Here is a 27,285-nt window from a genome sequence, read left to right on the forward strand (position 1 = left end):
TCCCCTCTCTAAAAACAGGCCATCTCCGAAAACAGCCTCCTCTCCAAAAACAGTCTCTTCCAAAAATAGGACCCACAAATGGTCCTCCCAAAAACCTAGAACCGATGAAGACTGGTGAGAGTGTAGAGAGGATAACCTACATCCCGACGTAGTGAAATACCCTTCAAAATCCCTGCGTGGCGAAAGTGAAACAGGTACCTCGGGCTTGGCTCCTTGTTCCTTACCACCATTGCAAAGATTTCCTTTTGAATAAAGCATATCAAATATTCGGACGTATATGTAGACTTCGGCCCCTCGAGAGGTGCTACACCGCAACGTGGAAGCAGAAATACATAATGTGATATAAACGATAGTCATTGTAATCTCCTATTCAATTTTGTCAATACTGTAGGAACAAAAGATATCATAATATATTAATGCCTGATTGAAGTTGTAACTGAGTACAATGGATTTTTCATGATTCTCAGACAATTTCCATAGCAGATGAGGATACTTCTGGAAGACCAGGTATTAAACCCTTACAGCATGATAAAAGGAAAGGGTTGTCAAGACACGAATGCTCCAGCCACAGCACCGTCAATGGTCTTTGACGTTGTTCTACCAGCTTCTATGATTAATCCACATGATTCGCCACCGTCTCCCAGTCAGGATTTTGGTGTTACATGCGTCCTCGCAATTAGGTCACACGATCACTACTGACCATTGGAATAAGGTTCTGACTGGTAATGTCGATCATTCCATTTCTAATCAATCATTACTCATTATCTTTCTAATTGAAAATTACTCATCGCCTGCTGCCATTCTCGTTCTGTACTTGTAAAGTATAAAGAGACCTCACCAGCAGAGGAGGTGGGTGGGGAGGAGGTTGAAGAAAGTCTCAAACATTGAAAGTCATCAACGTGACTCTGCCAGACTTATGCCCAAGACCAACAACGTTCCCAAAAACGGCAACACAGGATGGCCGATGTTCGGGAGGAAGCCAAAGAATGCGGTCCGTATAAAGACTCACCCATTGGTCCTTAACAAAAACAGAAGGTGAAATCTGCGGCGGTAAAAAAGCTGTGCGATTAGAAAGAAATGGCGAGAGAGGTAAGATTCCCCTATTAGTCAGGAGAGAAGTACTGTCATCAGAGAAAGAGATAGAGTTAGTAGTATAGCCAATGTCGAACGTCTGCAGCACGCCGCCTGACCCGGCATCCCACAGCTTGACCGTTTTGTCGTATGACCCCGACGCCAGCGTCTTGCCGTCCGGCGAGAAGGCCACGGCAACGACCGAACTCGAATGGCCCTCCAGCGTCTGCAGCACGGCGCCCGACCTGGCATCCCACAGCTTGACCATCCTGTCATCTGACCCTGACGCCAGCGTCTTGCCGTCCGGCGAGAAGGCCACGACGTTGACCCAACTCGAATGGCCCTCCAGCGTCTGCAGCACGGCGCCCGACCTGGCATCCCACAGCTTGACCATCCTGTCATCTGACCCTGACGCCAGCGTCTTGCCGTCCGGCGAGAAGGCCACGACGTTGACCCAACTCGAATGGCCCTCCAGCGTCTGCAGCACGGCGCCCGACCTGGCATCCCACAGCTTGACCATCCTGTCATCTGACCCTGACGCCAGCGTCTTGCCGTCCGGCGAGAAGGCCACGACGTTGACCCAACTCGAATGGCCCTCCAGCGTCTGCAGCACGGCGCCCGACCTGGCATCCCACAGCTTGACCATCCTGTCATCTGACCCTGACGCCAGCGTCTTGCCGTCCGGCGAGAAGGCCACGACGTTGACCCAACTCGAATGGCCCTTTAGCGTCTGCAGCACGGCGCCTGACCCGGCATCCCACAGCTTGACCGTGTTGTCGTATGACCCCGACGCCAGCGTCTTGCCGCCTGGCGAGAAGGCCACGGCAACGACCAAACTCGAATGGCCCTCCAGCGTCTGCAGCACGGCACCTGACCCGGCATCCCACAGCTTGACCGTGTAGTCCCTCGACCCCGACGCCAGCGTCTTGCCGTCCGGCGAGAAGGCCACGGCGTCGGCGGCGCCCGACCTGGCGTCCCACAGCTTGACCATCCTGTCATCTGACCCTGACGCCAGCGTCTTGCCGTCTGGCGAGAAGGCCACGGCGAAGACCGGGCCCGAATGGCCCTCCAGCGTCTGCAGCATGACATTCCAATTCTCCTCCGTCCTTGGTAACATTTCTATCCATCCAGGCATACAGTCTGCAAACTGCTTTCTAACTATACTTGTTGTAGGTACAAATATAAGGGCACTGCAGTAAGTCTGAATTGGAGCCTGCTCAATAATTGATCGATTATAGAGAACAAATCGCTTCGCGTCATAGATGAAATTCGAAAGATGAGGGCAATCGTCTGACTAACTGAGTGTTCAGCAAGAGTATATGCTGTGCTGGAGATACTTACGGTAGCAAACGACTGTAAAGCCGCAATGGCATACACTCCTTCCGACATCTTACCCATCCAGCCAAGCGCCTCAAGCCAATGAAGAAGGTGCTTCTGCAGGAAGTGATGTACTTGGTCATCGTCACAAAGCTGAGCACTGCTCTTCTGAACATGCTCAATCCAGTAGAGACAGGCGTACTGGACTTCGGGAGGAAAATTATGATCAATCCGGCTTCTATCAACCTCAGTTATAAGCTTGCCGGGAGCATTAAGCCCACAGATATCTTGCTTCAGTGATATTGACATGAGCCGTAAACAGTTGTCTGCCAATACTTGATGTGCCTGCTTCTCGTTCACCCAGAAGTTTGGGTCTTGACACCGGCTCTTGCTGAGTAGGTAGTCCCTAAACGAGGGATGGTGAAGACGAAGTGGCTGAAATCGGTTTTTCGGAATTTCTAGAACTGAGTGCATATCGTTCAGCGTCTGGTCCAGGTCTTCTTTCTTAACACCAAGCAGTTTGCATAGAGACGATGCAGAGAGCGGCGAAAGTAAAATGACGATACTGCCAAGGGCTTTTCTTAATGCACAATATACCTCTTCTTTCTCCTCCTTTGTGAATTCCAAAATGATGGATTGTTTCAGCACAGTCGTGTAGATCTCATCTAGATGCTTCTCCGGTGCTATCAAAGCGCTGTTGATGCCTGAAAGGATCGTATCAAGTCTTCTGACTGCAAATCGTTTCCCTTCATGAATAAATCGGCAAGCGGTTGCGGCCCAAATAAATAGTCCTCCAGCAGTTTGAATCAGACGCTTAGTGATCTCTTCGCCCGGCCAACAAGCATCCAGAGATTGTTCTTGTCCAATGAGCTTAAGATTGTATTCAAAGAAGATGGAAAGATCATGGTCGACGATCGATGGTGATATGTCGTGAAGGAGATAGTCTCGATGCTCTGCGTCTGATATCTGGCGAAATCCATTTCGAATGGGAATCTCCGATCGGCTCGTCAGGAAGATTCGTAATCGAGTCATCTTCAACGATCGAGCTTCAGCTAGGAGGTGTATGATGATACGGATGTTGTTCTCATTGTCGCATTCATCAAGAGCGTCAACAACAAGAACATATGCGGACTTGTCGCTATGTTCGTCCAGCTTCAATAGCGGACATAGGACGAGCCATTGCCACTGATCGCGGAGAGACTGGCTTGCAATATCATTACGCTCTGCAACAGCGTTACGGATATACTGACGAGATGCAGGTACATTCTGTGCGACCTGCATAGCAATGCTGGTGATAAAAAGGCCCGCATGACTGACGTCACCGCCGCCTTTCGAGAAGAAAAAGCTGGCTGCAAGACGCTGCTGCTCATAGTACCTACGGGCAACCGTGCGCGCGATCGTCGACTTGCCCGTGCCAGCCATGCCGTTCAGCCAGAAAATGCACCGCTCGTCTTTTCCATCTACCCAAGCGTATATATCGTTTAAAAGGTTGACACGCGTGTTAGTTAAGCAGGCGGGTTCGTGTTGTCTCGTAAATGAGTTGAAGGGCGCTTCGATAGCATACGGTAAGCGATCTAGAGGATTGTCTGTTTTCACTGTTTAGCAAGTAGCCCTATATTGTCATAGCCCGTCGACTAGGTAAGCTTAAATGTGATTCTTACCACCACGGATTTCTCTTTGTAGCCTACGGAAAGCCTTCTCTTCGCCCTCTCCGTATATGAGTGGCATGCTGACGTCAAAAAGACCTAACAGAGAATAAGCCTTATCTTCGCCGCGCTTCGTCTGACGCATTTTCGCCCATGACATTCGTTCGTCAATATCAAATTTAGCTAGAGGAGCGCCTTGAAGAGCCAGAACCGGGATCCTAGTAATCTCGTGGATTTGCTGTTCTAAAGATCTCTTGTCACCAAGTCGAGTACCCTTTGAGCAAAAGAACTCGACTGAAGGCGGAGCGAGCAGCTCTTGGAGCGTCCAACCCCGGGTAAACCACCGGCTGTTGCGAAAGGCGGACTCCCATTGTTGCAAAGACGGACTGAGGTGGTTATCGTCGATAATCGAAACGTCTGAGAGGTATGTATAGCATTTCGTCGCTCTGTTGTACCAACGATACATCGAAGTGATGGCTTCTGAAAGCTCGGTGTTGTTCTCTTTGTTGATGCAGCATGTATCCACCCAAAAGTATTGTAGGCCATCGCGTGCAGCCTGCTTTGCACAAAAGCGAAGCTTCTTGTATCCAGCTTTTGTCCTCCTCAGGCCTCTAGTCAGGTCTATAAAGCTGACTTCTTCATAGTCTTCTCCCCATGTATGTGAAAGGATAGCGTAAGGTGGAATATTGTGGATCAGGTCGTCGGTCAGGCTGAACTTGCCGTTCTCATCAACCTGCAAAAGACGCATCGTTCAACACAGGCATCATGAGACTCATCTGCACAGAGCAAATCAGGCAGTAGACACTCCAAAAAAGTTAACCAAGGTAAAGAGATACGGTAGTGTGGCCTAAATGCGAGAACGCATGCGGACATGAGACCTGCTGCGAGAAGGAAGTAAATCACGTGGACTTTGTCAGGATTTAACATTGCTGCCGACTTTCATGCCAAGCTGTAAGAGGTATTAAACCTGGTCTTCTAGAAGTACCCTGCTATGCTATGGAATTTCTTTAAAAGTTCCCGAATAAGTTTTAGCAGTCAATTGAGTCTTGAAGTAGAAACTATTCTAGGTCAATATGTCATATTTGTACATTATCGACAAAATCGATTGGAGATTGAGGACATTGACAGCAAGAAAAGTCCCTTGGTCCATATTTGACTAAGATCTATCACATTAATATCAGCGCGTATTCCTCCATCTTCGGCTTATCTCTGGGCAGCCAGATTCGACAGCCAGATTCGACAGCCAGATTCGACAGCCAGATTCGACAGCCAGATTCGACAGCCAGATTCGACAGCCAGATTCGACAGCCAGATTCGACAGCCAGATTCGACAGCCAGATTCGACAGCCAGATTCGACAGCCAGATTCGACAGCCAGATTCGACAGCCAGATTCGACAGCCAGATTCGACAGCCAGATTCGACAGCCAGATTCGACAGCCAGATTCGACAGCCAGATTCGACAGCCAGATTCGACAGCCAGATTCGACAGCCAGATTCGACAGCCAGATTCGACAGCCAGATTCGACAGCCAGATTCGACAGCCAGATTCGACAGCCAGATTCGACAGCCAGATTCGACAGCCAGATTCGACAGCCAGATTCTGACATGCCAGATTCGACAGCCAGATTCGACAGCCAGATTCGACAGCCAGATTCGACAGCCAGATTCGACAGCCAGATTCGACAGCCAGATTCGATAGCCAGATTCGATTTCTGCAGATTCGGCAAGTCGGCGTTTCGGCACGCCGAGCGGCCTAAATGTGACCGCACCATAGTAATTTGTGTGTAGTGTTCCTGATGATTTTCTATCACTGTCATTTGTGTGATTTGATACCACTGTTGCTTCCCAGATAGATATTGATATAGAGATCTTGATCTTGAGTTTCTGCAATGGCTCTGCCCTGTTACAAACGAATGCACAGTCAAAACGGGCTAAAGGACGTACTTTGGACTACAAGACTATGTATAAGGATAATCAGAAACAGTTAAAATGAGACAAATAAGCCCAAACATAAATACAACATCATAATAATGGATCAGGAGTCCTAATTAGTTAATAAGTCCTATAGCGACTTTATTTAAACTGTACTTTGAAAGATATTTCATACAAGGGGATTGAGTGATAAACTTCCCACCCAATTTTGGTGGGGCATATATTGCCAAGCCTCGAAACGCCGACTTGCCGAATCTGCAGAAATCGAATCTGGCTGTCGAATCTGGCTGCCCAGAGACAAGCCGTCCATCTTTATTACAGTGTAGCCTTTCTCAAGGTTCCAGACTCTACATCTATATCCGCACATTCGATTCACACTATGCAAAAGAGAACCGTCATATTTGATGATAAAGAATAAAGAGTTAAGCCCGAGGTACCTGCTTCCTTTTCACCACCTAGGGAGTTTGGAGGGTTATTCACTACTTAGGGATGTGGGTTACAGTTTAATTTCACGTGATTACGAAGTCCCCAGGGGTATCCTCCCTGGGGATTTCCAATCACGTGCTGATTCATCCCTTTCCCGGGACAGGGAGTAACATCCCTTGGACTAATTAAACTGTGATGTGTCGTAATTGTGGAAGAAATATGATTTCATTACACGATGCGGCTGTCCTTTTTAGGTCGGATTTTGCTATAAAGAAACATTCAGCGTTAATGCAGAATTGGAAGGGGCTACCTGGCATAGTCTTCGACTGATGGCTACGCGTGATTGGACTTATCCCTCAGATTGAGACTACTAGAACCTGGACAGGTGGGCCTCAGGTTGGTGATCTGGTAGGCCCGATTTGTGAGATGCGGTCTCGCTGTGACCGTCGGATAAGTACTTGCTGCGTTGGTGATGCGAGGAACATTCCGACTTCGCAATCAGCACGACTGCAGAGGATCAAGGTTGAAGTGTCAATGGTGGAAGCCATCTTTTCAAGAACTTCGAGCAATGACCTTGTTCTCCTCCTGATGGTCAGCTCTACCCGCATTGAGACCTTACGCCAATATGAACTTGTCTGTCAATCATGGTGACCCGCTAATATAAAGCAGTTTCGAGTCTTCGTGCTTGAGGAAATCTGAACTTACTGGTAACATTCAGGTTCACTCTCGGCACTTCGAATCACCTAACGAGGCAGTGAACGTCGAGGCAGTCAGATACACTCCCTATTGGCCATGGAGTAGCAAAGCTAAAAGTGGTAGTGATCATAAGAAGCAACTGGCTCTCACACGCACTCCCGTAAGATGGCCGAGCAGCGTCCTCCATGTGACCGTTCCTGAAGCCCAAGTACTCCGAATCAGGACTTCATCCCAGCCTGATTGTCTCCTAGCGCTGTGTCTTGAGCTGGCTTTACCTCTCCCACTGACGAGACGCGCGATGCTTATTACCAATTAGGAACAAGAAACATCGTAGCCGAGCATTGCCACCGAGACACGGCACAGGGAAGGATGAGACCAAGAAGACCATGCGACGGCCTGCAGTAGCGTCGACAGGGTCGAGCGACGCCTATAAAGCTGAGGTCCTGCCCACCTTCCCTCCTTCTTCCTTTTTCTCCTCAGACACTCGCTCACCCTCGTCCACAATGGCCATTACTCGTCGCCAGAATATCGCTCAGCACTCGCGTCGTCTCCGTTCTCGAGCTGTTTTCCTTGCACAGCCTGCAGAACGGGCTGCTCAACAACCTCATCAGAAATACAGACAACGTGCTGGTCGCTTATATTTGCCAGCACACCCAGCTCACGTGGACCACGGAGTCAATCGAATCCGGGCTCCGATGATAGATCCGCCAAGAGGATCCAGTCTTGACGGCAACGGCCTTCCGACTGGGTGCGCAGAACGCACAAGGACTGGGGCTGAAGGTGAGTAAAAGTTGCCTGGCCGAGATTTGGTACAGGAGTTGCGCTAACAAAGGGTGGCCGAAGAAGCTTCTCCTGATTTGAGCAATGGGAAAGGGGGTCCAAGTCTCCAGAACGGTTACACCTCTTCTCATCCACTCTCGCCCCAGCCAGACTTAGCACATGCTGGGGCATTGGAGATGGCCGGCGCGGAGACTGGTAGTCTCGGCGACGCCATTCCCCACGAGACTACCTCACAGCTCACGATCACTCCAAACATCGAGACGGTTGTTCAGAACCTCGACTATGTTGGTGTTCCACAAGATGGCAAGTGGGAACACGTCGCTGCGCACGAATCCAGATTCTGCTTCCATCATGCGGAAGAGGAATGGCTCCTTCAGACTGTTGATAGATGGATGCTTCCCAGCGACTTCAACATCATTGGAGCAGAGACGACGCTAGAGGCCAAGCTTCAGAAGTACGAATCACGCCGGCGGAATGAGAAGATACACCATGCTCCACGAGCAGATTGCGATGGCGATTTTTGGTCTCATGTCGATACGCCCATACAGAGAGGCGAATCTGACGGCAAAGTTGTCTATCTGATTCGCTGGAAATTTTGTTGGACTCGTCACAGCGACATTGATGACATGAGCTGGGTTCGGTCCTCTTTTCAGGAGCAAAATGAGCGCATTAACCGCAGGCGCAGTGCCCGGGTCGAGGATACAGCTCCAAAGAGGATGGCCAAGATGAAGGAGATGATAGTTGTCGTCAACATCGAAGATTGGCTCTAAAGCCTTACTTGGGCGTGCTGAAGATTTTCGGTGAAGCGGTGGACCGATGGAGAGGCGCAAGACTGATTGTGGCTTGAAAGAAAGATGAGGGAGGGTGTTTAGCCAGGAGGGTAGAGGATTTCTCAATTCATTTGCTGCTATGTACATTTTAGAGCTTCCGCTCGCTTACTTTATTTGTCATCTTTTAAAATCAAATTGAAACAGACCACGTCTACAAAATTAGAAAACGTACACCATTGAGATCTAATCGCGAGCGACGCCCTGCATTTAAGAATCACGCAGGTACCATCACGCCCCTCCTGGATTCTTGGGATTGACTACATCGCCTATGATTATCCCCTTAGAATGTTTTCTGATACACGATTTGCAAGGCCATCTTGCCCAGAAATCAACACGCAGCGCTTTTCATTCTTAGCGTCGAAATACTTGTGATGGTTAGTGTCAAGTCAAAAGTGGTAACTCTTGCAGAACCTCATAGGCTACAGTGGAAGAACTATACTGTGAATGCATACATGGGATTTCTTTGCCGATAGTGTCCATCCACAATGCCCTTCCTCCATCACTCTCATTAATTCTTAATAATGTTTTGCCTTTTTCGGGACTGCGAGAGTAGGTGATGGTATCAACCGCTTTCTGGTGTTTCTAGTAAGTCCTTTGTGGGTATAGCTCCTCGATTCGCAAGAAGGACAGCGTAGAGCACGGGGAGCATCATGATTAGCGGAGCCGAAAGCCGAATCCAGCTTCTGTTTGTTGATCAAGGACGAAAGGGTGTGAGGCATACCACTAATTTTTCGTCGACAAGTATCACCCCATTGAATGGAGAGCTCGATGGGGTCCTCTCGAGACCGCTTGAGGAATTGAATAGGCCTACGATATCTATAGCACGCTGTGCATATATCGTCTGCTGAGACCCTCACGCCCAGATGGTGGATGCCGTCGTAAAAGTTCATCTCCTCCGTATGCGTTCGGAGCAACGTCTTGATCAAAGCATGGCTGCGGACTTTACAGCAGATAAAACCAGTGCAATGGTAGAAGCCAGATTCGTAATGGTGCAGAGAGTCTAGCTCGAAAAAAAAACTAGAGATCAGTAGTGCGGAAAAGACTTCTGACCGCTGCCCGGGACCGGAGGGCTGGATCTGAACGCAGTGTGCTAGATATTCCATGCAGTCAGTATCATCGATAGATGGTTCCGCGCTGGGAAATGCGATGTTCAGTCGAAAGTAATCTTGCCGGGCCCGGTCATCCAAATGGTTCCAGAGTATGTTCCAAGCATACTGGCCGTCGAATGCCGACCCAAATCCACGCTTCACTCGCGGTGCCCAGCCGTCCTTCCAGATGCTGCGTACGCCAGTCGCCTTGGGTGACCCGACGTCCCGTGTCCCGGTTCCAAGAGAGAGCACGACATCCAGCTTTGCGGAGGGCCAGATACATCTGCTTTCCCATATTGCCAGATTGACGGGGTTGTTGTGTTTGCACCCTCCAGCCATTGCACCGTCTTGAAAGGTTCCTACAAACGGTATCCGCATTGGTTGAAGGAGACTACTTGATTAGTAGATCAACAGTAACCAATAGCATGTAACATACACCGGTGCAGCTGTAGTGGCACGTGCACTGATTTTGAGTCAGCAAAATTGTTAGTGGTGAAGCTTCATGTTCGACTTACGCTTCCCAAACCAGAGGCTCATGCTCCACGTCGGATGGTCGGATAAGACGGTACCCTAGCAACGGTCAGCTGCTTACAAACCACGTATCAAGGTCTCAGACTTCACCGCAATCACTCCTGCGATGGCCCTCGCCATTATAGTTTGAGAAGACAAAGGCAGATGCTTCGTTGATATTACTAGCTGTCACAGCCACCTTCGAACCTGAAGGCCGAAGCGGAGCATGACCAAAAAACCGTGTGTGTGGTCCAAATGTTTCCTGTAGAGATGCTTCTAAAGCTTTCGAATCGTACACTCCATCAAAAAACCAACATTTTACTATCCTTTTGATGTTAGCTGTCAGAGTTTGCTCAGAACGATGGTCTCGACCAAACAGCCGTTTTGTCAGCCACCGGAACTTGTCGATACATGTCGCTATATCCCAGACGGACAGACCAAGTACAATGAGACCACCTATCACCGTGAGCCAAGAAATTTTGGGAATGTTGAGTGGCTTACCAGCGCTGGTCCCGAACTTGAGGTCGAAGAATTCCTGGATGGGTAAATCGGGACCTGCCATCTTCTGGAGCGAGGATAGCACTTCCAACGGAATGATACCACGTGAGCCACCTCCATCCACACATAAAATACTGACTCCGGTGGTTGGTCCCTTTAGGTCGACAACCATGCCGCATTGACTGGAGCAAATCGGGCAAGCATCTAAAACATATCGATACTCGAAACCCACCATACCTTCCGCGAATCTATAGACACACACGTCGCATATGGCATGTGCACAGGCCAACACGTGCTCGGGCTTCCTCTGCAGGCAAGTGAGACATGTACGATTGGACCTCAAGTTTTCAAAATGCTTTTTACATTGCTGGAGGTTCGAGCGGTGAATGTCAATCGATGTAGTCGGTTGGGAAGTGTAAGTAGAGAAAGCCTTTGTCAGGTGATTTTCAACGGCCTGACAAAGGTACTCCGGAAATGAATCTGACGGAAATATCTTCTGAGCCGCTTGAAGGCAGTGTGCCCGATAGAGAGAATGATACACAATTTGGGGGTTAAACACTGACATGCGGTTAGCAAATAGAAGGAGCGAAGGGCCTCACTTACGATGCATCTTTGGTGGGTAAGCATCCACTAGGATGGCTGAGGCTACGTAGTGAGCAATGCTATCGTAAGGCAGTTTCAGTTTGGTCGTAAGAGAGAAAAAGCGCTCAAGATGGGTAGAGTAGTCTGCCTGGACTTCATTCTCCTTTCTTGTGGAGTGAATGATATCGAAAGGCTCTTGTATCGTTTGGGCAACGTGACTTAATGCATTCTGAAATAAGGCAGCCTGGTGGACGGCAGAGAATAACGTGGTATTGAGTGCTTTGACGCGACGAGATTCGTCCAGCGCCTTGCAAACTGCATCTTTCAGTCCACGGTACCTTACCATTGGTGACGAGTGTTCACCCGCCAGCTGAATGACCTTGATCGCGGCGAAACTTTGGGTCAGGTCAACCTTCTCAGTCTGAACGACATGATAACGGAAGTCGTCCCACTCCAGCATGGAATGCGTGATACTTGCACTGCTATCCCCGTCCGTAATAACGAGGACTTGAGGTCGAACAAGATCGGGAAGAGTGGACGGGCGACCAAACCTCGCCCACTTGATGAGGAGATTTCCTGCGGCATCCAAACCGCCCACATCTTCAGCAAAGATGCAGATGACGTCAGTGAAGGGAAAAAGAAGCCGGGCTATCAGCACGTCCAGTAAATCCACTTGGTGTGAGAGAGCCCAACTTAGAGGGAGATTTGTCTGTTCATGGCATGGTGCTTGGTGATAATCCTGCAAAGGCCATGTACACTGCAGAGGATCGCAGTCGGCAAACAAGATAGGATTGTCAGTACCAGATGATCCATTGTCGATTCTCAGATTTATAGCTGATGGTGCTGTCCGAGACCTTCTGATGTTGTTGTTCGGGAATAGGTGCTTAAGCGCAGTATCTCGGGTCTTGTTCCCTAAGAAGAATGCCAGAGTCGGACATTGTTTCGATGGACCTGACATTTCTTCACTTATTCTCTTGTATCGATCGTCATGGCTAATGGAGAATCCCGACTTGGCATTTCCAAGGATTTGAAGCCAAGAGATATGATTGCAATGTACTAACGACATCTTTTACTTTACAACATAACCCTTGACCCTCTGGGAAGTTAGGGTCTCTTTATATATGTTGATTGAGCCTACCTAGCAATAGTAAGCAGGGGTGGACGAGAAGCAAAGGTTCCTAAGGGAGAGAGGGTACTTTAAAAGGAGGAGAGATTTTAGTTATTTCGGACGGGAAGGAGAGGAGGGGCGGATGGGGGGTGGGGGGTTTTTATTCCTAGTTCAGTTCAGAAGGGGGAGTTATGGGCATTTTATGTCGATAAAAATATATCTTGATGAAGGGGGGAGGAACTGGAGAGGAAGGGTATAATTACTCAGGTCCGACTGGAAGTCTATTGCACAGCTTACCTAATGCACTTATTATTTAACAGGTCAAAGCCGAGTATTGCCTGAAGCAGCAGTGTTAGGCGTTGAATACTTGACGTCAACTGAGGTTGCTAACCCCAAAATACTGGCGGATTTCACGACAATCGTTGACAAAATGGAGGTTTTGATTAGATGCTAATATCTGCATTTATCTATGTGGATAATAAGATATCGAAACCCTCAATAAATGGTTGTTGATCTGTATAGCCCTAGTGAGGTTGCGGCGCGTTGATTCAGGTTCGATATATCAAGACCGGTCAGAACGGCTTTTGCGGGAATTGAGAGATCATTGGTGCTGGGACTGAAGTCTCCTAAAGTAGTCGACTATTTCGCTAGGATAAGGGAGGATGTGTGATCTTAAATCAGCTGGGTTCCAAAGCGCTTCTGTGGACGCTGTCGATTGGGAAATGCTGTTCGCCGTGCTGTTGCTCATACCATCTTGAGTACATGCTGTGGGAAACTCCTCGTAGCATTTACGTTTCTCGTTCCATGTGTACAAACCCAAACCTTGGGGCTGGTCGTTCGATAGAATTGATCCAGAGCTGGTGGCTCTTGGGTTTTGGGCTAGTGAGCTGGAGACCGGTGTATCTGAAGTCTCTGCTAAGCTTGATTGCATAAGGCTTTTGAACTTGATTTTAATGGCATTACAGCTGCGGTGCTGCTGGGGATTCGAGGCTGCGAAATAAACGGAAATAGTTTCCCAGTTTGCAGATCCGTGTTCCCGTTTTATCCTTAAGAGAAGTTCCGTGTCTGCACGACTCCATCGAGGAACCCTGACGCCGGCACGTGAGGCGGGTGGCATTTTAACAGAAATACAAAAGGTTGCTGTCAGTTCGCTTTGATATATATCGCCTTTTTGTACTCGGGAGAAACAAGGATGGCAGGTGAGGGGCCTCCAGGGCTTGGACTATGCTAGCAGCTAAGGAGAAGAGTGAGGGACTGCTGCGAACAGACATGTCTGCTCTCATAAATAGTGTGATCAACATCCCAACACAAGGGTAAGGACCAGACCATGGTCAACGGCAAATTCGGCCACACATAAATTGGCGCCATCCTAGCCCTGGTACAATGTAGGTGGTGTGCGTCAAAAGAGGGAAGATTTTGTCTTCTATCGCTAGATGAATACCCGTCATTTGTCTGCGAAAACCTGAGCATGAGCAGGAGCTTTGTTGAGGGGAAGAATTAGGTTGGCTTGGTCCTAACTTGGGGGAATGAACATCAAGTGGGCCCACTCCTCCAATTTTGGACCCATTCTTGACGCGGGGTGAGTCCGGGCGGCTGTTATCCAATAATTGATGACTTTTAAGTGGAGCCGGGTGTGAATCTGATCAAAGAAGTGTGAATTAACGCGCTTAGCAAGGGTCTGTTTCAGTCATGTTACTCAATAGCGCCGTGCGTCAGCCGGCTGTGCCACAGGCCGACATGCAGCTAAGGTGTCAGTGCGGTTCCCAAGTATCCATCCAATCGCGGGACATGAGTGCCACTTCAATCGTTGATGGGAGATGTCGCATGTGCGACCCTGTTGTGGTGATTGGAGCAAGCGCAAGACAATGTGAGAACTGAGACATCAAACTCGTTTCTAAGACTAGTGGACGATTGTTAGAGAAGGGGCTTTGTCAGATCTCTGGGGCTGGTTCTTATCTCGTCACATATAAGAAGCTACAGTCTGTCGTTCAGAACCTTTCACAGACCACGCTTTCCACCTCCGCCAATTATGAATACTGAACAGAAATCCAGTTGGCAAGAGCCGCTCCTGGAGACCCAAACCGGCTTCGATTTCAATGCCAATTTAGTGGCTCCGGCTATCGACCCTTCACTTCTCAACTTACAATTCTTTTCAGCCGGAACAGGCACTACGTTGCCCTGGCCGGCTGGGCAACCAATCTACACCTTCAACAACGGCTTCTATGACGGCTCCAGCCCCTATTCCGATCTTAATCTCCGCTTGACCAATTTAGAAAGTCAAACTACAACGATGGGCACGCAGATTTCATGTCTCGAAGCTAATATGCAAGCACTGTGAGTGCTCTCGCTGATTCCGGATGCTGGTTGCTCAGAGTTGACGGGTAAATAGGACAGCTCGCTTTGAGAGGTGAGTTGTGAGACCACTCATTGATGTCAGTACTGAAACTTGTTGCGAAGCCTCAAGACACTTTTCAAGAGAAACTTGGCGAATCTATACGAGTGGGCCAGAAGTCTGACGAATTACCTGAGCGATCCATCTCAGGGTTCAGACTGCATAGAACAGGAGAGACTGCTAGCACCTAAGGATGTCTCTGAGGAAGATTCTAGTCAGTAAATCTCCATAACTTTTGAGAATCTTCTCCTAACTTTCCACACTCTCTGCAGTCACGAGCTCATAGTCGAAATTTTGCCAATGCTTTTTGGTTATCCTGTCTACTTAGAATGCAATGACTGTTTTTTCACTCTATTAAATGTGTTCCTCCTAACATTTGCTGGCGAGCCTAAGGACGAGGTCGATCAAAGTTCTTTGGTGACATATTTTCAACTCTGTTCCTTCTGATATATGAATATGCCTCACTGCTTTATATTCTTTCCAACTTTCTATATAATGCGTGGTTCAAGACTATATGAGAACAAACTAGGAAAACCCGTTTACCAGGGACTGATTAGCCTTGTATTGAGAAATATGTAGATTCTTATAATCAGAGCCAGACTCGTTCATCGTACACACACGTCACTTTAGGGCGACATCAACAGTCCTATTTTATAGGGGCATCAGGGTTCTGTAAAGAGGAATCTTGGCTGGCTTCATATAGCTGTTGATCACGCACCTCCCACGACCTAATACGTCCAATTACCACCTGGCGGTCAGGTTGGCACGGGCCCCCAGGACCTGCTACCATATTTATATGTCGAATCAGTGAGGCCTCATGTTGCGTGCTTCTGGCGTATCTGGTCATGTCCCGCACAAAAGCTCCTCCTTTTCAAGGTTTAGATGCGCTTACCGTCAGCAGTCTCCATAACCACGTGACTTACGCTCTTGAGACTGTGGCCAGTCGATTCGCCGCCGCCCTTCGTCTGGTCCTGATATGAGGAAGCTTCTTGCGACACAATGTACAATTTGGCCAAATGCGATGATTGGAGCTTAAGTGGAAAAGATACATATTCTGGAAAACCCCACCATTACCTTGACAGGGTCTTAAGGTTTGAAGGCCAGGCGTCTGAAGAACAACGCAAGGAGAAAGGTTGCTATTTCTGAACAGATCTATGGACGCTGTTGCTACCAAAAGTCTGCAGAGATTGGCTCAGAAACGGCTCGAGGAGTTTCATGAACCTCTGACAGAGGGGCGGCTGTCTCAGTCATCAATGATTTCACTTGTATCAATCTTTCTGTAGGCTTTGAGGCTCGCTCGCGGGCGGCTCTATACACAACTTCTTGAATAAGACCAGATAGGCAGAATTGATCGCTGACATCAACCTCACTGGTCTCACGGAGAGCTTGAAGCACATCGTCGGATATCTTCGCCCTGTAACGCAAATCCATAGTCTCTTGAAAGACTTCTTCTAATCGGCACCTCATACGTTGTAATTCCTCCCGGGTAGCATGATGATGTTTTCGCTCTACCATGAGGGCGTCTTCCAGATCCGCTGCTGTGACGGCAACTCGTTGCAGCTGAAGATTTTGATCTCTCAACGACGCCTGTAATTTGACCATCTCTAGACGGTCTTTCTGATTGCTCTTTCCCGCCGAGAGCAGCTTATTAGACAAGTCTGTAACGTGGGCTTGCAGATGATTGAAGCGCTGATTGTGCCAGTTTGAACGAATCTCGTACGCATTTATATCCTGTTAACGTTAATTTGAAAACTGCTTATCAAATATAGCAAATCACACCTTTGCTGAAGAATCCTTAGACTGCATAGCAGGTAGGTTTTTTTCTGTAAAAGTCTTCATAGCGTTGTGTAGATGACCGAATAAGGTTTCAACTGATGAAGAAAATAAGTGAGGCTGTTAATCATGACTTATAAGGGCAAAAGGAATGTCTAACATCAGAATGTTACAAACTAAGATGGACAATTAAATGCGTACGCAGCAAGGGTGCGGGCAATATTTAAGCGACTGTCTAGACACTGTGAAATATTTGGCGGTCTCTATAATACGCAAAGGGGTGTAGGTTTAACTTTCAGAAACCCCCCCTTCTCCCCTCCGATATAGATAGCATCAACTAACTAGCATGTAGTGTGAAGCCAAGCGACGAGAAACAAACGAGTGTGTGACTTGATTAGGCGGCTACACTACAGAAGCCGCAAAGGACGGATTAATTGGTTGATAATCAGCTGGTGTCACGGCTAGGTGCAACTGAGATCCCAAAAATGTGGTTAGATTAGACGCTGCGGCACCATATTTATGTAATATTCTTTTAATAGGACATACCAAGCCTATCAATTCTTTGGCAGATAAGTGTGATCATTTGAGGCTGCCATCTGTATATTAGTCCGATCATTTGTATATAAAGGATGACAATCCTCCAGTCCTGACTTGTTCCATAAAAGTATCATATTTATCAGAAGTGAATCAGTTCAAGATCTCAACTAAGTTTGGATTTGATTTACAATGCATCTATACTACATTACATTGATCAATACTGGTTACAAGTCTGAGTACGATCTCTCTTCATGGGTGCCCTCTAAAAGTCAAGGATTCGTTGTCGACGTCCCTGAATCATCTTGTACTCTTTTGTTGTACAAGCACAATCGGTCAATAGAGCAAAATCAGATTCTAGGCTGTTGTTGGAAAGAAATAGTGAGTGTTCTTTGAATAGTATTATTAGATTGAAGGTTAATAATATATAGAGGAACATCATAAAACATTTTTCCGCAAGGACGACGTCAACCTGTTGGTGCGGCTTGTTGATAAGACACGAGCCTAGTCTGAGCCGTTTTTGGCGTTGGAAGAGACCAGAGAATAGAATGGTCAGGCCCTGGTATATGCTCTTTGGCAGAGAAATAAAAAATTGTGACTTGTGTTGTAGTGAGCGCATTGAGAATATAGTAGCGGAGAGCGTCATGTCGGAAGCGTTTCTTTGTTGGAACAACGCCTTGACCTTATAGAGGCTCTTTGATACATTTGGAAAGGTGGACAGGTCTGGAAATCTAAGTGGCGGAAATAGTGTGGTTTCAAATCGATTACAAAACATAAATGTCTCTCTTGGGGTCACTGAATAGTCTGATTCCCTTGTTGAGAAAACAGTCTTGATTCTTTTTCAATTTTGGTGTTCTTTCTGCCAAGGCTGCAGCTCTTCTGTCAAGTCTAGATTTCTGTACGCTAGATTCCGTCGCTCAGACACAATTAGCGTTACGGTGGCAGCCACGCGCTTCGCGCGGGCTAACAGTGATGATCACCCTGTAACTGAGTGGGGCCAAGGGACTCCAACCAAGTAGTACTTTTCTTCTTTGAGTTAAAAAGGGTCCTTGCATCTTTTGCAGCCTTTCTTTTTTGCAGCCTCTCCGTTCTGCGGGCTTTTCTCTCTCTTTCTTTTGTCTCTCCCTCCTACATAACACGCCTTTTTTCGGTATGGAGAGCTCGCCCCCGACGCGCAAACGAGTGGCAGAGTCTTCTCCACAGCGCCTTCGAAACAATAAGCGTCGGCTTACCATCGAAAACCTCTATCCAGTGGCAAATCGGGTATGCAAACCTGTCCTATTCCCGTGACATTATATAACTCGCTGATCATGGAAGAACCCTATGGTGAACGCGTGGATCAGGCACGTGTTTGACTTCGACTCCGACTTCGACTCCAGTCGCCAGACTTCCGTTGAGCAGGACGATAATTCAACTTCCAGCGACTCAGAACAAGAAATGTTATGTTCACAATCACCCTCTAACGAAGTAGACGATGTGCCGACCAAATGTCACGTCCCAACGATCCTAAATCAAGTGAAATCAACCCTCTACAGCCTTTCCACTACTGAGGATGTGGCGGCAACGACTATCACAACTACTGATCTCAGTTCAAAGAAATCAGCCGGAGGGCATTGCCGGATTGACGACGATAAAGTGGTTGATATTCTAACAGGTCACAATGTGCATTTGGACCGCGTGGAGGACGATGACATAACAGCGATTAAGAAGATCATTCTTGCTAAATCAAGAAAAAAGGTCAACGTAAAAGAAGAACGAAGATGGCAGAAAGACCTCGCAAAATGCGCAGTCTCTGACGAGGTTATCTTTCAGCGGACTATAATGATAGATCTGATCAGCCGTCATCAACTGCCTGACGGGCTCGACTATATCTGCGAGTCGGAATAGACCTGTCCATTTTCCATGTCCTACCGGAACGGCGAACCTGCAAAGCTGATGCCAAATCCTAAACCAGACCTGGTTTTCACTTTCGATGTAGACTTGTTTGTGACAGCAGCTCAACGAGACGCCCTCTTCAACTTAGGTTCCATCATGTGCCCTGAATCTGTTGAACCAGTCAAGCGTGATCGAGCGTTCCATTTTTTATCTATCGAAGCTAAGGGAGCTAGAGCCCAAGATGCAAACTGGATAGCACATCGGCAGAACTTCAACACAGCTACCCAGGCTTTACATAATATTTATTACTTCATGGAAATGGCTGGGACACTAGCGGCATTCTATGAAAAGGTTCGGTTCTATTCTATTGTTGCAACTGACCTCGTCTTTCATGTTCGGGTACACAGAGCTCGTGAGCTCAAAGAGCACTGGATCCAGCAAGATTATTCTCTAGAATTTCTGTATGACGTGGTATACGATCACAGAGGAGGTGGATACACGAAAGCCGAAACGACGGCAATTGTCAAAAACATCTTGATCGAATATGGGATTAAAGTACTCAAGCCACTTTTAGTGCAAACCATGAAGAAAGTCCTGGAAAAGCGCGACGAAATTTCTGTGCGGAGCGAATTGTTGGAAGACTTGATGAGAGAGAACGATAAATAGCGACCTTTATCACCAGAGGGCAGACCTATCAAAAGGTCTTACAAGAGTTGCCGATATTCCGGGATTGACTGAGACATCCAGGACCGGTTTCCGTACTCCGAGCCACCTGAGAAAGCAACATGACGTTGGTGTTTTCCACCAGCAAGGTCAGGGCGCCAGATTCGGAGCCATCGCGTCGCTTTTACTGGAGTTGGTGTGATCGCTTTGAATGCCTCTTTAAGCGTTTAGCCGTAAGGCTATAATTTATCGTGAGCTTATCCGTTGAAGTTTCAGACTCTGGAGGGTCAGTAGCTATATTGGAACCTTCATCCAGCGAGGTTCGAGACTCTTGACTAAGCGCTTCGATCATGTAGGCTTCGTCCAATGAATCTTCAGTTGTAAAGCTCGAGATCCCCCCAAAGCTTGCATCAACAGCTAGCGTCCCAACTTGACTGTCATTTACTTTCTCGTTTGCCCGCTTAATCGCTTCGTCCCTCTGCTCCTTCGTCCAGTCTCTCGCGTTTCTGTACGCAGTCGCTCCTTTTCGGAATGTTTCCGGATCGCTAGTCATAGAATATCCCTTAAGCTGAGTCATGCAATATTCAGGCCGACCTTCAGGACTGGTTGGCTGAGTAGGATGGCTGGTGTACATCTTGAGCTGGCCATCGCTATAGATTGATGTGATGGTATAAGCATTGTTATCGTGCACTGGTTCATCTTCTTCATATGACTGCAGACTGTACATGCCCCGAGCGCCCAGCGCACCGTCGTAACATGCCTGTCGTCTGGCTACTGCAGCAGTTCCATTCGGCCCTTTGGCCGCTAGAAAGAAGTTCGGCACGATAGGAAGGTCATCCTGCGTTGAAGGGATGATATGGCCGCTTAGCTCATCACGGACTCGTCGGTTGAGCTGCTCGGGGCGTGCGCCGTAGTAGAGGTCCGGTTTAGCTGCTGTCAGCATGTCGTTTGTTAGAGGTGTAAGGTTTGTGAAAAGAACGTCTCCTTCAACGCATTTACCATCTTTTATCTTGCCTTCAATGATTGGGATCACCGTTTTGGTTGCTTTATTCTCCTTAGAGACATGTGCGTCTGCTCGCTTGAATTCTTTAAACTTTTCATTGGAAAATTGTGACGGTGATAGAGAGGGTCGAGGATGTGTCAATATTCCGTTGATCTCTTCCAAATTATCTGGCTCTGGTGGGACTCGACCATCGGGGTACTCGTATTCATCAGGGTAAACGCCGCCATCAATGAGCTTTTGTTGAAAGTTACGGCTATAAGGCCCACTGCTCTCCGTTGTTCTAGTGTTTGTGGTATTTGTAGTTAGCCTGGTATCTAGAGTGGATGCTAAACTCCGTTTCCGACCCCGAGAACTGGACTGGCTCGAGCTCATTATGTGATTAAGAGGATCGACAGGTTCCGGGAACTTGAGTGCATCATCAGCTTTATCGCCCACTGATGAACATCTTGTAATACTTACACCCTTCAGATCCGACAGATCCGGACCGCCGTATCTAGCGAATTGCTTTATGTCCTTTGAAGTCCCCGGTTCACAATGGCGGAGATAGTCAGAGACAAACTGAGTCTTCTTTAGCTCAGCGAGGAAGTTTCGCGTAACAGGTCGGCGAGTTCGTCGATGCTGCGAACGAGGTTGACTTGAAGCGGGTTGATTATTCCTTCGATTCAGCTCTCTCAGCGCACCTCTAGTCAACCAGGTCCTCGATAGGTTGTCCCAAAACGCTGGTGGTTGAGATCGGGTGGTGGGATGGTTGAGCTTCTGCCTCTTCAACTGAGGTTGCGATGTTCCGTTTGGTTGAAGCGCATATTGCTCTGTATGTTGACGCTTGCGTGGGTTGGAAATTTGTGATTCGGGCATGTAGCAACCATCGACAACAGGATCGTGAAGAAGGCCAAGGGCAGGTGGAGAGCAGCGCTTATATCCTGCATCGGTTGTCATACCCCTCAATGCTGATGGTTGGAATTCAAGTTTCCGTACTGGCAGGTCTTGCCATTCGCTCTGAATTCTGGCTCCCACCGTCCGTCGTCGCGCGAAGACCGGATGAGCGGCTGGTGACTACGCAGTCAAAGAAAGCCAATTATATGTCGGAGCGTTGACGGCTGGCTGGGTTAGCTGATTAGGAGCAGCATGGGTCTCTAGCAAATGAGCCATGCGCCACACCACCATCAGAAATGAGTTGGAGCTACGTAGTAGACGCATGCCTCTGGGCCTTGGCAGCGGCAGATGAGTTTCCTTTAATCGTCCAATGGTATTCGGCCTATCGATACCTACCCGCGCAGACTGCAGGCATCACCATAGATTTGTTAAGTCACAGATTCTAGAATGAGGAGAACTAGAACGAGATCGAATAAACCTGCAGCAACAGAAAAGGCTAAGAGCTACGATGCGTTGAGCTGTCCCTATAATCAAGGGTCTTTTCTCCATAGCAGAGCTCGCCCTTGCTAACAATCATAAGATGATTCGTCACATACTCATCCCAGAGGCATATCAGAGCAATTGCCTCCCAACCCTCTCGAATAGATTTACACGCCTTCTTCATCATGTCGCTAAACACAATGCAACTCAAGCCAGACTGGATATTACAGCTGATCCCCACGTGTAGTCAGCGGAAGCTCTCCTAGAGCTAAGCTGGATTTGATATCGCACCAGTTCGATGTGTGCACAAGACTTCATCCAATCATTTGTGGATAGAACTGGAGGGATCAGGTAAGCATGCAAGATGATACAGAAAGCGATCCAGAAGGTTATAAAGTACCCGTTCCAGTCCTCAGAACAAAAGAACACGAACAATGGTGATCAAGTTTACTCTTAATCATTCTCATCTCGATCCGTCAATGTATGCTTGATTGACACGACATCTTCTCCCCGCCTCAGATGAAGTTCTGTCGGTGTGCATGCTGCACTGTGTTGGAATTTCATTTCGGTGTCGTAGGTTAGGTCTTCCACGTTGACTGCTTGGGAGTTGATATTTCCCACGTCGGTATCTTGAAGCCATTTGACTCGTACACAACAGTGACTACTGGGGTTAGAGAGCAAGTCTGGATTGGAGCCGCAACAGGTGTAAGGTGAATGAAAGGTGGGTGAAGTAAAATGTCTGCATTTTGGTTGCAGGCTCACTCTTCCGGGGTCGTTTGGGAGACTCTATACCAGCCCTGCCCAGCTCTTTCTCGTGTTTTCGCTTATGGCTAGCGCCTGATCCAAATGGAGCACTATGAGTCTTTCTAAAATGGCTCTCGAAGCTGGTGTCGTTCGTCGATTTCTTGGTGTAATTCTCAGATAGCTGGGCCGGGCGACGCTGCGGTAGGTAAGCTATGGCCAGGGCAGAGTGGTCTCGACTTACGTCCTCTCTGGTCGACTCGGTCGTCGATGGAGATGAAAGTGCTCTGTTCTGCCTTCTCTGCTTTTTCCCCTTTTGAACTGGCGATAGTTGATGGGAGTCTCTTTTCAACAGGCGCGCACTCTTTCGTAAGGGAGGGTAGGTGCTCGGTTCTTGAGTGAGATGTGCTGAAAAGGTCAGTCAAATGGCTGAAAGTTTTCATAACACATACCGCCGGCTTTTTCGGTCCCGCGCTTCCGCTTGGGCATAACGTCTTGCTGTAGATTTCGATTCAGAACAAGTGGTGGCAGACAGCTGTACATGTAGCCGCTAATGGATAGGGTGGATGCCAAGGGCGCTAACGTGGAAATCTTAGCGCAGCAGAGTCGGCTTGCGATCAAGTTAGCCCAACAATCGTGACTCATTGCCTGCCGAAGCTACCTACCATTGGTCAATTGTGTTTCGTTTTGGCAGTTGGTTGTTGAAGACTGCTCAAAGGAATTTGAACCAATTGAGGCTTGGCAATATCCCGCACGTGATCAATCTTAAGTTATCATGATATATTCGTCTTAGTAATAGAATTCTTCGTGAAGCTTGGAATAGGGTAATGAACACACTTCCCACACCCTGGATTTTGAGTACCAATCACCTGCCCATCAGAAGCATGAAACAATCATAACAGAGCTCCCAGAATCTCAAATTCTTGACAGATATTCTGGCTGACCTGATCAATTCTTGAAAAGTTTGAGCGTAGACCAACGACTAAGACATTTTCAGTTCCCGTATCAAGACCTTTGCAGCCTGTGAAATATCATCTTGATCGACATCCTAATTAAAATCCTTGCTGCTTCGTACACATATTAAGCCAGATCTTCTCAATACCCGAAGGCTTGTTTTGTTCCCCATGATTCTTGTTGGATGCTGCCCCCTCCTTCTAGTCTAGATCTGTTCAGCCTCTCCAATAGGGTGATGTAAGCGTGCTTTCCCCATATCAGGTAGTACACCGTGGAAAGAAGCATCACAGCAATGAAAATAGGTGCCCCCCAGTTCATGGTGTTGAGTTCCACAGGAACAACAGCAGGAAAGAAGCTCCAGACAAACAATACCAGGAGAAATACCAAGGCCACAAGATTGATGGGTATACCATAGCGACCAAGTGTCCATTTCCGTGGTGGGAGCTCGTCTCTGCGGAGGCGCTTTGACAACACGCAGCCAATGCTTAGCATATATGATGCAAGGAGGCTGCCGGTGTTGAGTGTGAACAATGCGTTTAGCGCTGTGAGCGACCCGATATTGATAGAGATAACAGGCTCAGGATAGCGAGAGAGGTAAGAACAGCATTAGCAGGGACGCCCCATCTAAGAGACACCTATGAAGATCAGCTAGACATTTCTTTTCGGACTTAGAGTATTCAGCTTACTCGTGACAAATGTTCTGAACAAGGGACACCATAATCGCGGGCAAAGGACCATAATTGGCGCGAGGCGGTGGCGTTGCAGGCAAGGACAGCTGCAAGTATTGTGAGGATGATAATCATAACCATAATACTGGTTCCAGCCAGGCTCTGCGTCGTGTTGTAGAAGACCTGAATGAAAGGAAATCCTGTCCTCGTTAAGCGAATTTCGTCCATATCACCCCAGGTGTAACAAATCGTAATAATTACAACAAGACCTATTATTGAATTAATAAATTTAGACCACATAATAGACCTTGGTATTGTTGTTGCAGCGTTCTCAACCTCTTCGGCTACAAGTATATAATAGTTAGAAAGAACGTTATAATACGAGGCTGAATAAACGAGGAGTTTTACTTACACATATGTACAGTGCTGTCAAATCCAAGAACAGAAATCACCAGTGGAAGAAGTCCAACCATGAAAGACACTCCCTCCGTGGGCCAGCCACCATTATTAGTGAATTCCGTGAAGACTGCCTTGGTATTGTTTCGTGGAGCCAGAACCCAGAGAGGTATTATGATGGCGAACAAGCCCACAACGTGCAGCATCAACAATATGCCTTCCACAAAAGGCAGCTTCTTAGCAAGGCAAGTATTGAAGCCGACGACAAAACATCCAACCGCAATGACGATCAGTGTTCCGTGCCAAGGTTGTGGTTCGTAGGTAGAGACATTTAGCGTTATCAGACCTTGAATAATAGTTCCTACCATGAAAGAGCCGCCTGCGAGGCCGGTTTGCCATCCAAGAGTGCATAGCCACCCTGCATGGATGAGTTAGAACCAATAACAGCATACAATGCTCAAAACTTCACCAGTAAGGTAGCTTAGATATTTTTGGCAGCGTCTGGGTGAGAATTCAGAGACCCAGTGATACTGGCCGCAAGAGACTGGGGACCTGCGTGTATCCTGTTAGCGGGCATTGTGGCTCCTACCGCCTGAGAAAAGCAGAAGCTTACATGGAAGCCATTTCGGCCAGGCTTGCGTAAATAAACATGAACGCAACTGCCACAATGACAAAGCCCCAGAGCAGACCAGCAGTGCCCCCGTTGGTAAGGGAACTTGTGACCGCGGCGCTGCACATATCAGTTTTTTTAGAAATCCATAGGTTTGATTTCCAGATTAGGAGCGCAACGTACGCAAGGAGAATTTCCCAGGTGCAAATGAGCGTAGATCCAAAGCCCATCATTGATACGAAGCCGAAAATCCGCTACACAGCAGGCGACATCAGCAGACTATTGTGGTCATGAGCAGGGTGGGGCTGCTAAAATATCGTACATGTAACTCCTGTTTTCTGCCGTGTATTTGCATATCACGTCGGTCAGCGTCTGTTCCTCGATGCTTCTTGGGGACATTGGTATCGTATTCGTCCATTTCACAGGCTTCAAGTGTGGGATCAACCTGTGTTTTCGGCGTCTCGCTGAATCCGACATATGATTCCATTGTGGCAACAGTATTCGTAGTGAGCGAGAGATGCTGATAAAACCTGCCTGCACAGAGCAGGCTGGCAGACTGGCAGCTGGCCGGGAACCCTTTTTAAAAAGTAAGGTGAACAACCCACCATGTATGCCAAGTCTAAATGTGGTTGACTCCACTACTAAAGTAGTGTCAGTCTAATCTGACTTGAAAGTGGAGAAAACGGTCGTGCTGTCTCCACTCTTTCCAACACTACGTAGTATAGCATTGCGCTTATACTACCATGGTAAGGAGCCATAGATTATGCAAGCCTGGTGGTGTACTCGAGTGGCGGCTGGTTTCAGTACAACGCCTTTCTAGGAGCTCTGCCATCTTATGACCATACCAGCGCTGTGCTAACATTACTTCTGAGCTCCAGCCTGCTAACGTACTGGTTGTCAGACATCAAATGCGCTGGTTTACGGTCCCCAGGGCGCGGTCCTTTTGGTCCACCACTACTAACTAGTACTTGGTGCGGCCGACAAGTGCGCTCTAGCGTGGCAGACTTCTCTTTTAGGGTAAAATCTGCAAGGCTATCAATGATCAATCAAGATTACTCTAAACGAACAATCGACTTCTCATAATGATCGATCCATCTAAAAACTTGACAGTACATATTTTCTATCCTTGAGAACTCTTTTATACACTACTTGTTTCCTAGTTGTGGGTGTGTTATCATGCTTTGGTGGATACGCCAAGATATTAATCTTCCAAGACGCATAACGCACTTTCCGGCCGCACCTAGTAGTTAGGGAACGACTTGGTAGCCGGAGCTAGGTTCTAACTGTTTTCCCCAGTGGAAAACGTCACGCTAGTCATCATCCCATCTCTCCCCGGCGGCCCGGATTCCGTGGTTCCGAGGTGCCACATGGGCCATTGTTGGCTTACTACGGTAGGGGCAGAAGTATCATAAGCCTAGTGCTAGTAGGAGCTAGCTTCATTTACAGCGCCACAATCACAACATCTACTTTGTGGGAGCTTATCTCGTTTTTGACGATACAAATAGGCCAAATCAAAACCGCTATTGACTATTCCGTTTAGCGGTTTTGAAAGCAATCTGTATCAGGCCACGGATACTAGCACCGAACTATGAATACTTTTGCCCGATACTGTAGTAGGTACATCGTAGTATACATAACAGGGATAGTAGTCTCATTAATATCCTTTCTTGGTCTATTTGAGACTGCCAGTAAACAACAACCTCCACTTAGCCCCAATATTGATGGCGTGTGCCACACGCATACTCGCTTTAAGGTGTGGTCAACACTGACTGTGACGATAGCGGATGGGTGACCATCACCAGTGGAGTGGTGCTGTCCCATATGCTGATTTTCCTGGG

General features: G+C 47.8%; 8 protein-coding genes across 8 annotated transcripts; 4 read left to right on the forward strand and 4 right to left on the reverse strand.

The window, feature by feature from the left end:
• Positions 1-877: 877 nt before the first annotated feature.
• Positions 878-4,782, reverse strand: EPUS_08638 (uncharacterized protein; the record flags this gene model as incomplete). Its single annotated transcript, XM_007806782.1, has 3 exons — positions 878-2,365; positions 2,413-3,974; positions 4,050-4,782. 3 exons carry the CDS (start codon positions 4,780-4,782, stop codon positions 878-880), a joined length of 3,783 nt encoding a protein of 1,260 aa, XP_007804973.1.
• A 325-nt stretch (positions 4,783-5,107) lies between these two features.
• On the forward strand, positions 5,108-5,734 carry EPUS_08639 (uncharacterized protein; the record flags this gene model as incomplete). The annotated part of the gene is made up of 2 exons (XM_007806783.1): positions 5,108-5,170; positions 5,252-5,734. The coding sequence occupies 2 exons, from the start codon at positions 5,108-5,110 to the stop codon at positions 5,732-5,734; spliced, it is 546 nt and encodes a 181-aa protein (XP_007804974.1).
• Positions 5,735-7,592: 1,858 nt separating this feature from the next.
• EPUS_08640 (uncharacterized protein) lies at positions 7,593-8,639 on the forward strand (the record flags this gene model as incomplete). The annotated part of the gene is made up of 2 exons (XM_007806784.1): positions 7,593-7,869; positions 7,933-8,639. 2 exons carry the CDS (start codon positions 7,593-7,595, stop codon positions 8,637-8,639), a joined length of 984 nt encoding a protein of 327 aa, XP_007804975.1.
• A 575-nt stretch (positions 8,640-9,214) lies between these two features.
• EPUS_08641 (uncharacterized protein) lies at positions 9,215-13,602 on the reverse strand (the record flags this gene model as incomplete). The annotated part of the gene is made up of 7 exons (XM_007806785.1): positions 9,215-10,178; positions 10,224-10,250; positions 10,303-10,357; positions 10,418-10,618; positions 10,799-11,353; positions 11,399-12,025; positions 13,236-13,602. 7 exons carry the CDS (start codon positions 13,600-13,602, stop codon positions 9,215-9,217), a joined length of 2,796 nt encoding a protein of 931 aa, XP_007804976.1.
• Positions 13,603-14,514: 912 nt separating this feature from the next.
• Positions 14,515-15,099, forward strand: EPUS_08642 (uncharacterized protein; the record flags this gene model as incomplete). The annotated part of the gene is made up of 3 exons (XM_007806786.1): positions 14,515-14,819; positions 14,875-14,892; positions 14,943-15,099. The coding sequence occupies 3 exons, from the start codon at positions 14,515-14,517 to the stop codon at positions 15,097-15,099; spliced, it is 480 nt and encodes a 159-aa protein (XP_007804977.1).
• Positions 15,100-16,044: 945 nt separating this feature from the next.
• On the reverse strand, positions 16,045-16,716 carry EPUS_08643 (uncharacterized protein; the record flags this gene model as incomplete). The annotated part of the gene is made up of 2 exons (XM_007806787.1): positions 16,045-16,608; positions 16,657-16,716. 2 exons carry the CDS (start codon positions 16,714-16,716, stop codon positions 16,045-16,047), a joined length of 624 nt encoding a protein of 207 aa, XP_007804978.1.
• A 1,620-nt stretch (positions 16,717-18,336) lies between these two features.
• On the forward strand, positions 18,337-19,725 carry EPUS_08644 (uncharacterized protein; the record flags this gene model as incomplete). Its single annotated transcript, XM_007806788.1, has 3 exons — positions 18,337-18,447; positions 18,502-18,984; positions 19,072-19,725. The coding sequence occupies 3 exons, from the start codon at positions 18,337-18,339 to the stop codon at positions 19,723-19,725; spliced, it is 1,248 nt and encodes a 415-aa protein (XP_007804979.1).
• Positions 19,726-19,906: 181 nt separating this feature from the next.
• Positions 19,907-25,934, reverse strand: EPUS_08645 (uncharacterized protein; the record flags this gene model as incomplete). Its single annotated transcript, XM_007806789.1, has 10 exons — positions 19,907-21,130; positions 21,185-21,771; positions 22,841-23,018; positions 23,064-23,227; positions 23,272-23,397; positions 24,854-25,255; positions 25,307-25,389; positions 25,451-25,567; positions 25,631-25,701; positions 25,770-25,934. 10 exons carry the CDS (start codon positions 25,932-25,934, stop codon positions 19,907-19,909), a joined length of 3,117 nt encoding a protein of 1,038 aa, XP_007804980.1.
• Between the last annotated feature and the right edge of the window lie 1,351 nt (positions 25,935-27,285).

Source organism: Endocarpon pusillum, assembly GCF_000464535.1.
Source record: "Endocarpon pusillum Z07020 unplaced genomic scaffold scaffold5878, whole genome shotgun sequence".
Classification (NCBI taxonomy): Eukaryota; Fungi; Ascomycota; class Eurotiomycetes; order Verrucariales; family Verrucariaceae; genus Endocarpon; species Endocarpon pusillum.